The following is a 15,809-nucleotide window of genomic DNA, read 5'->3' as shown; positions in this document are numbered from 1 at the left end:
AAATGGTTCCCAAAAAAAAAGGAGAATCTGTCAGAGCAGTGACAGTACCTGCCGCAGCAGCCACGCCTGGGATAGGAAAGGAGCGCCTGTGATCTGCCCTAAGCCTCAACAAGTCTCAAGCGAATTTCTGAAGAACTTAGATTCCTCTGATGTTGGCAAGTGCCCAGGAAACATCTTGTCAGAGGAAAGTCGGGGATAACTGTCTGTGCAGGGCCACCTTCGGGTAAACACACAGGGCCTGTTGGAGAGCCACCCAGGTGACTGTGACTGCGTTCACTTGACCTCTGCAGTCACCCCACCCACTGTTCCCTGAGGCCACACTTGCACACCGCCTGCCCTCACTCTGACCTGCCTTCTCCATCAAACCTGCCCCAGCCAGTCTCTCCCTGTGTCTGTCAGGGACCCAAGATGCGTCAGCCACTGCGCTCGTCTTCTTTTCCAAGGTGATTTTATTTATACGATCTCACTTTGTTCTTAATTATGAAATATTTTTAACACATAAAAAGGTACTTAATACTCAGCATTGTTAACTCAGTGTTATTTGTTAAAAACCTTTTTTAAAAAGGTGAAATCAAAGATTTTAGATACAATTGAAATTCCCCTTATACTCTGTCCTGATGGAATTCCACCCCACTCCCCCCACAGGTCACTGCTGCCCTGAATTTGGTGCTTACCACTCCCATCAAAGTTTGACTACACATGTGTAAAACCTTTCAGAGGACTATTTCGAATTATTTTAAACTTTATGTTACATTGTGTTACGCTGTGTACTAGTCAGGGTTCTCCAGGGAAACATAACCAATAGAATGTGTACAGAGAGAGAGAGGTTTATTTGAGGGAATTGGCTCACACAGTTATGGAGGCTAGAAGTCCAAGATCAAAGTGCCAGCAGGTTGGAGGCCTAGGGAAGAGGTGACGCTGCAGTTCAAGGCTGAAGGCTGTCTGCTGGTGGAACGCCATTTTCTCAGGGGACCTCAGTCTTTGCTCTATTAAATCCTGCAACTGATTGGATGAGAATACCCACATTATGGAGCGCAGGCAACCTGCTTTACTCAAAGTCCACCAATGTCAATGTTAGTCTCATCCAAAAACACCTTCAGAGAAACATCTAGATTGTTTGACCATCACATACTATTTCCGTCTGTAACTTGCTTTCTTCACTTACTGTGTTTTTGAGATTTATCTATGTTGATAAATCTATCATTTCATTGTATATGAAAGGACTTCAGAATGTTCCTGGAAAAAAATGGAATTAAGAGATAAAAATACAAAATGTAAACTTTATTCCTCAATATCAGCTCCATCAAGTTCAAGACACTTTTGTAAGCAATGATACCAGCCATTTAGTTCATCCCTAAAGAAGTGAGGATCCTGGGAATTTAGCGATGTTAGTGCAGTCTTTTTACATTATTAACTGAAGAAAAATCGACGCCTTTAAAGATTTTTTAAGAGTAGGAAACAAAAAGAAGCCAGAAGGAGCCAAATCAGGACTTTGAGGTGGCTGCCTAATGATTTCGCACCAAAACTCTTGCAAAATTGCCATTATTCAATAAGAGGAATGGGCAGGAGCATTTGTCATGCTGGAGAAGGACTCTCTAGTGAAGCTTTTTCAGGTATTTTTCTGCTAATGTTTTAGCTAACTTTCTCAAAACACTCTTCTAATAAGCGGATGTTGTCATTCTTTGCCTTCCAGAAAGTCCACAAGCAAAATGCCTTAAGCATCACAAACTGTTGCCATGACCTTTGCTCTTGACCCATTTCCCTCTGCTGTGACCACTTGCTAGCCATTGCTTCGATTGTGCTTTGTCTTCAGGATTGTACTGGTAAAGCCATGTTTCACCGCCTGTTAACAACTCCTTGAAGAAATGCTTCAGGATCTTGGTCTCACATTTTTAAAATTTCCATTGAAAATTCTGCTCTTGTCTGCAGCTGATCTGGGCAAAACAGTTTTGGCACCCATGGAGGGGAAAGTTTGCTTAACTTTAATTTTTCAGTCAGAATTGTGTAAGCTGAACCAATGGAGATGTCTACGGTGTCAGCTATTCTTTCTGCAATCAATTAGGGCATGTACAAGATGAATTTTTTCCTTGCAAATTGTCTGCTGCTGTGGCCTTCATCTTCAACATCATTTTATTCCTTCTTAAACAAATTATCTATTTGTAAACTGCTGATTTCTTTAGGGCATTGTCCCCATAAACTTTTCTTAAAGCTCCAATGATTTCATTATTTTTCCACCCAAGCTTCACCATAAATTTTATGTTTTCTCTTGCTTTAATTTTTTCAGAATTCATGTTGCTATGATAGGGGCTCTTTTCAAACTGATGTCTTATACTTCTTAGTGCCTCTTATATCTGATGCTGTTCAAATACAAGAACTTAGTATGAGTTTATTTTGGTGCAAAAAAAATTTGAAATTTAGGCTGGGCACGGTGGCTCATGCCTGTAATCCCAGCACTTTTAGAGGCTGAGGCAGGTGGATCACTTGAGGCCATCTCTACTAAAAATATAAAAAATTAGCTGGGCGCAGTGTCGTGTGCCTGTAGTCCCAGCTACTGGGAGACTGAAGCATGAGAATACCTTGAACCCAGAAGGTGGAGGTGGCAGTGAGCTGAGATCTCTTCACTGCACTCCAGCCAGAGTGACAGAGCAAGACTCTGTCTCAAAATAAAAAATATATATATATGCATTGTTTTTTCATAATGCACATTTTTCCATGAATTTGTTGAAAGTTCCTTGTCTGTATGATAGGTTATGACTTTTCCTGTGGATAGGCATAGGTTGCTTCCAGTTTTTGTATCACCAACAGGAGAGAGCATAAACTCTCTCGAGTCAGGAACTGCCACAGCATAATACATAGCAAGTGCTTAAAAGTGTTTGGGTTTGACTTGTTTGGCTTACTATGTACCTGGTACTGTGAAGACAAAGCAGCTCAATTTTATAAGAAAAGGAACTGAGGGCTGGGCACGGTGGCTCACACCTGTAATCCCAGCACTTTAGGAGGCCAAGGTGGCAGATCACCTGAGGTTGGAAGTTCGAGACCAGCCTGACCAACATGGAGAAACCCCATCTCTACTAAAAATACAAAATTAGCCGGGTGTGGTGGCACATGCCTGTAATCCCAGCTACTCAGGAGGCTGAGGCAGGAGAATCACTTGAACCCAGGAGGTGGAGGTTGTGGTGAGCCGAGAGCACACCATTGCACTCCAGCCTGGACAACAAGAGCAAAACTCAGTCTCAAAAAAAAAATAAAAATAAAAAAAATAAAAATGAACAAACAAAAGAAAGAAGGAAGGAAGGAAGGAAGGAAGACAGAGAGAGAAAGAAGGAAGGAAAGAAAAAGAAAGAAGAAAGAAAGAAGGAAAGAAAGAAAGAAGAAAGAAAGAAAGAAGAAAGAAAGAAGAAAGAAAGAAAGGAAAGAAAGAAGGAAGGAAGGAAGGAAGGAAGGAAGGAAGGAAGGAAGGAAGGAAGGAAAAAAGAAAGAAGGAAGGAAGGAAGGAAGACAGAAAGGAAGGAAGGAAAGAAAGAAAGAGAGAAAAGAAAGAAAGAAGGAAGGAAGGAAAGAAGGAAGGAAAGAAAAGGAAGCAAAGAAAGAGAACTGAACTATTTAACATTAGAACCATGATTCAAACATGGGAGTAATGCATGATGGCTGAGCATGGGTTTTACAGGCCTGCCCTGGAGAGGGAGCACCATGAAAAAAAATCAAATAGCTGGCATTATTCTGCAGGCCTGAGAATGCTCAGTGGGGAAGTAAAACAATGATTTGGCCACCCGCCCATAGCTTCTGACAGCCAGGGGCACCTACATCGTAATTCTTCGCAGAAAGGACCTGTAATTCACAGAGGCGTCAGCGGGGTAGCTGAGTAATTAAACTGATTCTTTGTCTTCCCTTTTGACCTTCGAAAATAAAACATCTCAGATTATAAGAGAGAAAGTGTGAGTATGAGGAGGAAACTTGTCTATAGTTGATACAAGAAATAGAGCTTTATTATTTAAAGTGATCAAAACAGCCAGTAAAGGGAAAGGGAGGTGGAGGATGAGTAAGTTAAATATTCATTTGTCAGCTAGAAGTCAGTAAACGATGTCTGTGGCTGATAACTTGAGCAATCAAGAAACATGGGGGCAGGCTCTGGATGAAAGAAACAGTGAGGCCAGGCGTGGTGGCTGATGCCTGTAATCCCAGCACTTTGGGAGGCCGAGGCAGGTGGATCACCTGAGGTCGGGAGTTCAAGACCAGCCTGGCCAACATGGTGAAACCCCATCTCTACTAAAAATTAAAAATTACAAAAATTAGCCAGGTGTGGTGGTGCATGCCTTTAATCCTAGCTACTCAAGAGGCTGAGGCAGGAGAATCTCTGGATCCTGGGAGGCGGAGGTTGCAGTGAGCCGAGATCACACACTGCACTCCAGCCTGGGTGACAGAGGGGGACTCCATCTCAAAAAAAAACAAAAAAAAAGAAAAAAGAAAAGGTGAAAGTGCTGAAAGCAGGGTGTGGGGAGAGGAAAGTGTGGGGCCAGGAAATGTTGGTCTCTAGAAGGTCTTCAGTGCTGTTTAACTTTTTAAATCAGGTGATAATTAAATTATCACTTGAATAATTTTAAAATTAAAATACAAGAAATATGAAATAGAGCAAGGATTACTGAAATATTTACAGATATTCCAAGTGATATGTGCATAATAGCCTCCGAGATGGGGTGGAAGTTGGTGGGTAGAGATTGTAAAATTTAGCCATGATATTTCAATTGCTGAAGTGGAGGGATGGGGGGGGTCATTATTCTAGACTCTTTCTACCTTTATATATAGTTGTACATAGTTGAAATTTCCCACAGTAAAAAGGATGTTTTTTAAAACACAGTCTGTGAGGTCAGACTGGTGTGAGTTAAGTTCTAGCTGAGCCACTTAGCAATGTTGGCAATTTACTTAAACTCTCTGGGCCTGAGTTTCCTCATCACATAATGGAAATAACTGCTGTTCACCCACTTTGTGTGACCACTGACATCAGAGGGTTAAAATGAGATTAGGCCTCTGAAGGGCTGACTGTGGCATAAAGTGTAGTAAGTGCTTTAAAAAATATTTTGGTTTGGTCTGTTTTGTTGCTGCTATGTGGGGGTTTTATAAAGAAGGCTTTGCCTCTAAAATGTGAATTCTGCTTCTCAGCATCTTACATTTGTTCTGTACCTCTAATACTTTCTGCCTTATGTGTTTGCTGTTGTTTTGTGTTAGACTTCTCTCCTCAGCTAGCTTACTTAGTCTATTCTGTTAACAAACATTTATTGAGCACCTATATGCCAGGCACTGAACTGGGAGCTAAGGAAGCAGAGATGAGAGACTATCGCTGATCCAAGGCCACACAAATCAGTGATGAAGAAAGGCAGGAAGAAATCAGAATCACATGCAGCATGACAACTGCAGAGACTGACATACCACAGTGGGTACGGGGAGTACTAAGGATACCTAGCACAGCTTGAGCCAGGTTTTGAAGGATGGATAGAAGTTCACCGGACAAAGGAAAGTATGAGGCAGTCTGCCGTGACATGCAGAGGTAGCAGCAGGAGTCAAGGTCTGGAAGCTGGAAAGGCCTGAGTCTGTTCAGAAAAATAACTCAGTTCATGGTTGGGGAGTGAGGGAAAAATAAAACTAGACTGAAGAGCAAGGTCCAAATTGTGCCCCAGGCTACAGACTTCACAGGACAAGGGGACTTGGCAGGGTTCATTCCCGAGCACACCTTCAAATAAAACGTGAGTTCCAATCTGCATCTGAGTAAGTTCATTCCAGTAGAAAGGGAGAGGGTGGGAGGTTAGAAAGCAGAGAGAGAGACAGAGAGAGAAAGAGAGCACGCGAGCGATATCACAGAGGGTGTATAAGTTCATTTTCATACTGCTATGAGGAAATATCTGAGACTGGGTAATTCATAAAGAAAAGAGGTTTAATGAACTCACAGTTCCCCATGGCTGGGGAGGCCTCACAATCATGGCAGAAGGTGAAGGAGGAGCAAAGGCACATCTTACATGTGGCAGGCAAGAGAGCATGTGCAGGGGAGCTTCCCTTTATAGAGCCATCAGCTCTCGTGAGACTATCTTACTATCATGAGAATAGCATGAGAAAACCTACCCCCATGATTCAATTACCTCCCACCAGGTCCCTCCCACAACACGTGGGGATTATGGGAGCTACAATTCAAGATGAGATTTGGGTGGGGACACAGCCAAACCGTATCAGCAGGAGATGCTGGCTGTCTAAATAGAGCCCCTCAGAATCACTGTATCTAGAAGTGCCTGGGGCTCAAAATTCGATTTTGTTGGGGCATCTGGAGAAAATTAAGCCCTAAAGGGCTGTCTCACAACGAACTCATCTGACATAAACACCCAGGACTGTGTTATAAATGGTAGGGGCTAAACCCGATATATGGTAGGAGTTAAACCTCTTTAGTGACCAGCACGCGTGCCTATTATCCAAAGCAAGCCCTCGTATTTCTGAGGTTGCTGGAGGTGGAAGTCTAGATGGGTCCAGAACCAGAACTTGGAGGGACAGAGAGGCTTCCAGGGAAAGAGTAGCCTAAAGAACTTTGTCCTCAGCATGACAGAGGGCAACTTCTAGTGGCCAAGGTGATCCTGTTTGCCCAATAATGGCAAATAAACCCCGGCCACCAGTTCTAGCTTCTCACTGCATGCTCATCTGGCCCCTCTACAATGACATTCCTTTACACATTCCAGCCAGAGCAGAGTCTGATGAAGTCAGGGTTCATTTGCAGTACAGGCTCAGAAGTGTATTGTGGTTTCCAGAGTGAAATTCAACCTTAGCCCTCAGATGTCTCTCATTCTCCTTGGACACCCAATGGCTGTGACTGTGCTTGGGGGTGAACTGTCTCAAGAGATGGCTGGACTTCTCCATTACTTGTTGACATTTCCCCCTAAGTTCACTTTCAGATGCAATTTTTTTTTTGATGGAGTTTTGCTCTTGTTGCACAAGCTACAGTGCAATGGCGCCATCTCGGCTCACTGCAACCTCCTCCTCCCCCGCGGTGGGGAAAGGAGGCGGTGGGTTCAAGCAATTCTCCTGCCTCAGCCTCCTGAGTAGCTGGGATTACAGACATGCACCACCATGCCGGGCTAATTCTCGTATTTTTAGTAGAGACAGGGTTTTACCATGTTGGCCAGGATGGTCTCGAACTCCTGACCTCAGGTGATCCATCTGTCAGGGCCTCCCAAAGTGCTGGGATTACACTTTGTAATCCCCGTGAGCCACAGGCATGAGCCACTATACCCGGCCTCAGATGCAGTCTTAACTCACTGTGCTTGGGGTTCTTAGGTTTTGTCCCTGGGTAACAACTATCAGGTTAAACCAGAAAAGAGATGATTAGGACTTGAAAAAAGCTGGATAATGGAGTGGGAATGGATTTGGGCACATCTACATGAGGAATTGATGGGTTTTGATTTGGGAAATGCGGAAGAGAGAGATGTTTAAGGTGATTCTCAGGTTGGAACTGGGTAAGAACCTGGCTGTTCCCTGAGAGTAGGTACTGGGTCCTCCCTGCTTGGGTTCTCCATAAAGAGGCAGCACTACTGCTGGGTTCATTAATTCAACTAATACCTGCTGTGCCAGACACTGTGCTAGGGATGGAACAGCAAACAGGACAAAAAGGCAGTGCCTGACCTCAAGGAGGTTCTATTTTAGCAGAAAATACAGAGAAAATAATTTTAAAATCATTAATGTTGATAATACAAGCTGTGGTAAGTGTTTTAAAAAAACTAACAAGCAGAAAGGGGCAGAGTAAAGGGAAGCACTGCTTGCAGTAAGGTGACCAGAACGAGGGAGCTATTCATGCAAAGAGGAGGGGAGGAGTGGGCCAGGCAGAGGAGTTGGCAAGTGCTAAGGCAGGGCCTTGAAGGCCACTTCAGAAGACTGGGTTTTTCTCTAAGTATAAGAGACAATTCTAAAGGGTTTTGTTTTGTTTTGTGTGTTGTTTTTGTTCTGAGACAGGCTTTCGCTTTCACTCTCTCAGGCTGCAGCCTCGACCTGCTGGCCTCAAGAGATCCTCCCACATCAGTCTCCCAAGTAGCTGGAACTGTGGGTGCACATCACAACACCTGCATAAATTCTGTTTTTTGTTGTTGTTGTTGTTTTTGTTTTGTTTTGTTTTTTTGAGAGAGAGGATTTTGCTATGTTGCCCAGGCTGGTGTCAAGCTCCTAGGCTCAAGCAATCCACCCACCTTGTCCTCCCAAAGTGCTGGGATTACAGGCATGAACCACCATACCTAGCCCCTCTGAAGAGTTTTAATTTAGTTTAATCAGAGTGACATGATATGATTTTAAGAGTTTAAAAAGCCCACTCTGAAAGCAGGATGTAGAATGCATTGGAGGAGAGATCAGGGAGTTGGAAGGATATTACAATGGGATAGGACAGCATGATGGTGACTTGCACTGGGGTGATGTCAAGAGAGGCAGAGAGAAGTAAACGGATTTGAGATACATTGTGGGGGTAGAATTGACTAGACTCAGGATAAATGAGATATGGGAGACGACAGAAAGTGAGAGATCAAGATGACCCCTTGGTTTCCGGGTAGACATTGGGGTTGTTTACTGAGATGAAGAGGATCAAGGGGCAGTGGGGAAAGGGAAAATCAGAGGGGAAATTATCTAGATTTTCTTTTTTTTTTTTTTTTTTTCTTGATGGATTTTTGCTCTTGTGACCCAGGCTGGAGTGCAGTGGCACGATCTCAGCTCACAGCTACCTCCACCTCCTGGGTTCAAGCAATTATCCTGCCTCAGCCTGCCAAGTAGCTGGAATTAGAGGTGCATGCCACCACGCCTGGCTAATTTTTTGGTTTTTTAGTAGAGACAGGGGTTTCACCATGTTGGCTAGGCTGTTCTTGAACAACTGACCTCAGGTGATCTACCCAGCTCAGCCTCCCAAAGTGCTGGGATTCCAGGTGTGAGCCACTGTTTCCGGCCGAAATTATCTAGATTTTCATTTGGAGACATATTAAGTTTGAGATGTCTGAGAAATAGCCAAGCGAAGACCTCAAAGAGAGGGTGAGTATGCAAGTCTGGAGCTGAGTAGAAAGTTCTGAGATAGACATTTAAATGTGAAATCGTTAGCACATACAATGCCATTTAAATCTATGTGGACAGATCAGACCACTTAGTGATTTAAAAAAAAGAAGCACCAAGACCCAATCCTGAAAAACTTTAACATTTAGAGGTCAGATAAGGAAGAAAAAGCTGGTGAAGCAAAGAATAATGAGAAAGAATGGTCAATGAAGTAGGAGGAAGCCCAGAGACAGTGGTGTCATGGAGGCTGAGTCAGGAAAGCACATCTGTGACAAATGCAAGCAGCAGGTCGAGATGAGTGCAGAGAAGCATCTGCCGGGCTTGGTAATGCAGCGGCCTTTGCCTTATTAGGAGCAGCATCACTGGGGTGCTAGGGTCTGAGAATTATTTCTCATTCTTTTATTGCTAGAAGCAAGTTATGCTGAACATCCATCCTAAACTTGAAAGTCAAAGAAATGTGGGAAGGGTTTCCAAGGGAATCTTGCATCTTGCCACTGCACCAGCTGAGTTTAATTTCCCAGGAGCCCAGTCTTACCCACCTCCTCCCCATGCCTGCAGCTCTGGCTGCCAGGATGCCAATATCTTTAACTCCAAACAAACCATTAATTTTACCCTTGGACCCAAATGACAACCTTTTTAAAAACACTGCTTGTCTTTGCCTTTTCTTTAACACGATGATGGTCGAATCTCTCATCCACCACCACCAGCTCATTTATTTTAATAACTACATCCACAATGAAAACAGGAGTAGTACTATAGAAAGGGATAAAGTCCTCACCATCATAGTACAAATGACTAGGACTTTTCAAATGACTATGGACAGGAAAAACAAAAGAAAAAAAAATATATATATATATATATCTCTCTCAAGCCACTAGATGGAAGTCTTCATTCAATTGCCTGTGCATATTCAGAAAAGTAAAGCGGGATCAGTGCCAGACTGCACAAACCCATCAAATTCATTCAACATTCATTGAACAACTGCTTTGTACAAAGACAAGTAACAATGATGATAATGGCTACAATTCATGCAATACTTACTCTGTGCCAGGCAGTCTGCTGAGTGACACATACATTGAGTCTCACACACCTTGGTTCATTTCATTCTCCCAGGGGGAGGGGAGTATTATCATCTTCATTTTGTGGGGGCGGAAACCAAATCTTAGAGTTACTTACTCTAAGCAATTGGCCCATGCTAGTGAATGGAGGAGCCAGGTTCCACAATAAGAAAACACTATCATTGTCTACAAAGTGTTTATAGGAAATGTGGTAAGAGAGGGATAATGTGCCACAGGGGTGGGCTGTGACTCTGATGCAGGAACCAGCCAAGGAGGGAGGAAGAGAATCAGCAAAGGCCCCACCATGCTCTCTGCGGCTCAGGATGAAACGGAGGGGTCACCCCGATTGTTTTCCCTCACTCTCCCCACAACTACTGCACCACCAAGAACCAACTGTTCTATCCCCCAAATGCATCTTAAACCAGTCCACCTTTCTCCACCTATCCTATGATTACATCATTCATCAAGGCCACCATCATTAATAAGATGGGCTCCCTGGACCACTACAAGAGCCTCCCCGACTGGTCCTTTGGCATCTTCTCCTGCCTCCTCCAATCCTCCCTTCCCACAGTAGTCAGAGGTTCCGCTTAGTACACAGATCACCTCTGTACCCTGCTTAAACCCTTTCAAAGGCTTCCCAGTAAATCTCAACTCCTTTCCATTTTGTCCAAGGCCTTCCCTCTATGATCTGGTCTTGTCTACCTTTTTAACCTCATCTCCTACAATAGCTGCTGGTTTCTCAACAAACAGGACAGAGCCTGGCATAAACAGTAATTATATGCTGAAGAAATTAAGGCAAGAATCAATGAGTAAATAAATAGAAAAGCTCCGTGGGGAAGCCGTGTTTGAAATGAGCATTATATCGGAGCAGGCTTTCTCAGACAGTGAGGGCTGGTGGGGGAGGTAGTGAAACAAGTCGTTCTCAATGGAGGCAGCAGGTGCAAAGGCACAGAGGGATTCCAGGTGCAGCAGGGAGGCAGCCTGAGCAGGCCTGGGGGCAGGGCCACGTGAAACCAAGGTTCCTCAAGGTTGAGTATGCATCATAAGCCTCTGGAAAGTTTGCTGAGACACAAATTGTTGGGACCCACCTCCAGAGATTCTGATAGGTCCATCTGAAACAGGGGCTGAAATGTGCATTTCTCACGAGTTCCCAGGTGATGCTGCTGCCACTGGTCCAAGGCCCACACTGAGAACCACTGGTGCAAAGTACAGTTGGTCCTTCACATCCATGGGTTCCACATCCATGAATTCAACCAACTGTGGATCAAAATGTTTTTTAAAAAATAGATGACTGCATTTATACTGAACATGTGGGCTTTTTTCTTGTCATTATTTTCTAAATAACACAGTAAATAACAACTATGTACATAGCATTTCCATTGTATTGGGTATCACAAGTAATCATGAGATGATTTAAAGTATATGGAAGGACATGTGTGTAGGTTATATGCAAATACTACATCATTTTATATAAGGGACTTGAGCATCCATGGGGGACTGGAACCAAGCCCTCACAGGTACCAAAGGACAACTGTACATATACATGGGTTTTCTATAAGCTGTAATTTTGGAGGGTGGGTATTATTGGCTTAAAAGAAGGATATAAATCACTATTTTAAGTCATTACTAGTCCTTTGATACTTAAATGTGAATGAGTTGCAAATTCTTTATCAACCAGAAGGAGAACTCCAGGCACCAGAGGTGAGAGACGGGAGTGATTAAGAACTAGGAAAGGGAAAGAGTCTAGTTTGCCTGCTCCCCAGTGTGCCCCAGGGCCAGGCTGGAACAGAAAAGATTAGCTTTGCTAGTGGGAAATTCAATGAAAATGGCAGGGTGTGGTGGCTCACACCTGTCACCCCAGCACTCTGGGAGGCCGAGGTGGGTGGATCATTTGAGGTCAGGAGTTCGAGACCAGCCTGGCCAACATGGTGAAACCCTGTCTCTATTAAAAATACAAAAATTAGCCAGGCGCAGTGGCACATGCCTGTAATCCCAGCTACTCAGGAGGCTGAGGCACAAGAATTGCTTGAACCTGGGAGGCGGAGCTTGCAGTGAGCAGATATTGCACCACTGCACTCTAGCCTGGGCAACAAAGCGAGAAGACACTGTCTCAAAAAAAAAAAAAAAAAAAGGAAGAAAGAAAAAAGAAATTCAATGAATGAAACAAAATAAGACAGTCACATTGGAGCAAAGGGAGAGCACAGTTACTTTCTTCCCATAGCTGACACTTGGCTCCACCCCACGGGCTTCCCCTATCAGAGCCTTCAGCTCAGCATGTATATATACATAAAGGAGTTTCTCAGGTTGAAGGCAGGACATCCCCCAATCCCTACCTGTGGGAGATGCTGAGAGGCTTAGGGATTCAAGTTTGAAAAACCACTCCTCAAGGCTCCATGAAACCCCTAAACTAAACGCACAATGTTTATGTTGATGTGTACATTTTGGGGGAGATGAAACTCTAGAGCCACGCTGCCCAATACAGTAGCCACGGGTGGCCACCGTTCTGGACAGTGCAGACACAGAGCATTTCCACCATCACAGGAAGCTCTCTCAGCACTCATCTAGAGCTTTCACCAGCCTTCCAAAGGTATCCATGACCAGAAATTTTTTTTTTTTTTTTTTTTTTTTTTTGAGATGGAGTCTCGCTCTGTCGCCCAGGCTGGAGTGCAGTGGCCGGATCTCAGCTCACTGCAAGCTCCACCTCCGGGGTTTACGCCATTCTCCTGCCTCAGCTTCCCGAGTAGCTGGGATTACAGGTGCCCGCCACCTCGCCCGGCTAGTTTTTTTGTTTTTTTTTTTTTTTTTTTAGTAGAGACGGGGTTTCACCATGTTAGCCGGGATGGTCTCGATCTCCTGACCTCGTGATCAGCCTGTCTCGGCCTCCCAAAGTGCTGGGATTACAGGCTTGAGCCACCGCGCCCGGCCATGACCAGAAATTTTAAGAGCTGCTAGGCAAAGCCAGTGAAACTTCATTTCAGGAGCCAGACTCTGCCCTGGAGATGAAAGCTCATCTCTGTGACAGAGGCTGTGAACAAGTCTGCCTTCAAATAGTCCTTTCGTGCCAAAAACCCCACTCTGAAAACTCTTAGAACATATCCAGATTTTATACCTTATTATTTATATCCCACCACCTTGACCACTGTCCCAAAGAGAGGGACACCTTAATTCCACAAATATTTGCTGTAAGAAAGGTTCTCTGAGGTCCCCCAGAGCCTCTGTGCCTAAGACAAGTCATGGTGGTGAGTGATCTTGATGCTGTCAGTGACCGTGTCTCCTTTGCTGTCTGTGATCGCTCTAGGTAGGTGAGGCAGTCTTGGAAAATGCCCGGCTCATGCTGCAGACAGAAACTATCCAGGCGGGAGCAGATGACTTTAAAGAGAGGTAATGCCTTACAGCAGAGGGGACAGTCCCTCCACATCCCTAGACTCCTGGACAGTGTGGATAATGCTGTTCTGGAGCCTGCATCATCCACCTTCTACCGCAGGGAAGGCTGGCAGGATAACAGCGACATGATTATCCGGCTCACACCCCTCCTTGTAGACACAAACTAGGCCCCAAGGGCTCAAAGATTGTGCCCACTGTCAGTTGGTTTAGAGCAGGGTTCTCAAACTCTGGAATGCTCAGAATCACCCAGGGGCCATATAGAAAACAGATTGCTGCGCCCCACCCTGTTGAGTTTCTGATTTAATGGGTCTGGAGAGGGGCCCCAAATTTATATTCCTAGCAAGTTCCCAGGGATGCTGATCCTGCTGGTCCTGGGACCCAAATACCTTGAGAACTACTAGTTTAGAGTAATGATTCTCAATCCTGGCTGCATATCAGAATTACCCGGGCACGTAAAAACGGCAGTGCAGTGCACAAGCTCTAGACTAATCAAATCAGAGTCCCCAAGGGTGGGGTCCAGGCTTCAGCAGTTTTAGAGCTCACCAGATGACTTAATGTGCATCCAGGCTTGAGAACCATGCTCCGCTACACCTCCCACTCAGTCCCTGAAGTCATCTGAATTGGCAGCCACTGTCCTGCAGATGGACACTTTTAACATGAGTGCTTTGGGTCCCCAGCCTGGTGCTTAGCAGGTTGTCGATAATGTTTGTTAAAGGATTCTTGGTTGAAAAGGAGGACCATCAGGATAGCGATGAAGATGCTAGATCCCCTAACCTGGATCTGAACTCCTGAGTTTTCCCTGGAGCTCTGTGCTTCAACACTCCCATGAGGCTGGTAGTCTATGAAGCCAGGTTATCAGAAGTTGGCTGCAATTGCCTTCATTTTAATAAATCAATGTATGACAATTGCACTAACAGTGCCCTCAAATCTATTGAAACAGTGACTTGTACCATTCATTGTCTAACCATCACATAATTGGCCTGTTGGTAACATTTATAATCCGATTCTTTTCCTTTCGGGATACCCAGTTATGCTGATTAAGTTCCTTTACCTGCAGATATGAAAATGAGCTGCCATTTCGAAAGGCGGCAGAAGAGGAAATTAACTCTCTGTATAAAGTTATTGATGAAGCTAATTTGACTAAAATGGACCTGGAGAGTCAAATAGAAAGTCTGAAAGAAGAACTTGGCTCTCTATCAAGAAACTATGAAGAGGTAGGAGGGGGCTGGGGTTGCTGGGTTGGCCACAAGACCAGAAGTGTACATCTGTCTGCCTGTGCTTCAGAACAAGGCCACAGTAGCTCATCTCTGACTCTCCACATTGCGTGCCCAGGACTGCAGGGAACATGCCTGTAAAATACTTTCAGATCCTTCTAGTGCGTCAGATTACCCCAGCAGTCTCAAACTCAAATAGCTTCAGGAACCAGTGTGGTGCAGAAACAGGGGAAGGCAGCTGGTCTTGGCACTAGCAAATGAAGGAACTTGGGTTAAATTAGAGGGAGCAACTCCTCCTCAATACATTCTACGTCAGGTTCTTTTTTTTTTTTTTTTTTAAACACTGTATTATACAAACAAAATAACTCTGAGGGTAGATCCAAGCTGTGGTTGACATCTACTCATTAACAAAATTGGGTCAGATCATTGAGTGACAGAACTGAAGAGGACCTCCAACAATTATGGGGTCTAGTTCCCTGCAAGACTTCAGTGATTCCAAACCACCTCACACATATTATTGTCTGATCCGAGATTTAGGCTGCGTCAAGGTGGAAGAGTCAAAATCCACTTAACAATGCTCACATTGGGAAGTTCTTTCTTGAGTCCAACTTAAGCTAACCAGCAACTGCAAGCCCATTTCTTCTTGTTCTTAGCTCAGTGATTTAAGGCTACTCTCCAACAGTAACCCTTTAGAGATGCCAAAGTTATCTTTTAAGTCTCTTTCTACCTTGTCTGACTTTATGCCTAAATTTGCTTTGCTGTTGTTGCTTACTTTGTTTTTGTTTGTTTATTTATTTTTATTTCTGCTTTGGGCCTGGGCTTGGGGAGACCAACCTAAGAAATGCATCCTTGGTGCTAGGCATGGTGGCTCAAGCCTGTAATCCCAGCACTTTGAGAGGCCAAGGCAGGCGGATCACTTGAGCCCAGGAGTTCAAGACCAGCCTGGGCAACATGATGAAAATCTGTATCCACTAAAAACACAAAAATTAGCCGAGCGTGGTGGTATGTGCCGTGCCTGTAGTCTCAGCTACTCAGGAGGCTGAGGTAGGAGGATTGTTTGAGCCCAAGAGGTGGAGGCTGCAATGAGCTGAGATCATGTCAC

At 44.4% G+C, this 15,809-nt stretch overlaps 1 protein-coding gene across 1 annotated transcript in view; it reads left to right on the top strand.

Moving 5' to 3' along the window:
* Positions 1-15,809, top strand: part of BFSP2 (beaded filament structural protein 2) — a 64,117-nt gene that overhangs the window by 25,305 nt on the left and 23,003 nt on the right. Inside the window, exons 2-3 of the mRNA XM_033212656.1 lie at positions 13,408-13,490; positions 14,551-14,707. Coding sequence (XP_033068547.1) covers positions 13,408-13,490; positions 14,551-14,707 — 240 coding nt within the window. The remainder of the gene's footprint in view (positions 1-13,407; positions 13,491-14,550; positions 14,708-15,809) is intronic.

Source organism: Trachypithecus francoisi, unplaced genomic scaffold (genome assembly GCF_009764315.1).
Source record: "Trachypithecus francoisi isolate TF-2019V2 unplaced genomic scaffold, Tfra_2.0 Lachesis_group0, whole genome shotgun sequence".
Classification (NCBI taxonomy): Eukaryota; Metazoa; Chordata; class Mammalia; order Primates; family Cercopithecidae; genus Trachypithecus; species Trachypithecus francoisi.
Note: the sequence above shows the minus strand (reverse complement) of the source record. Positions and strands in the feature narration are given on the sequence as shown.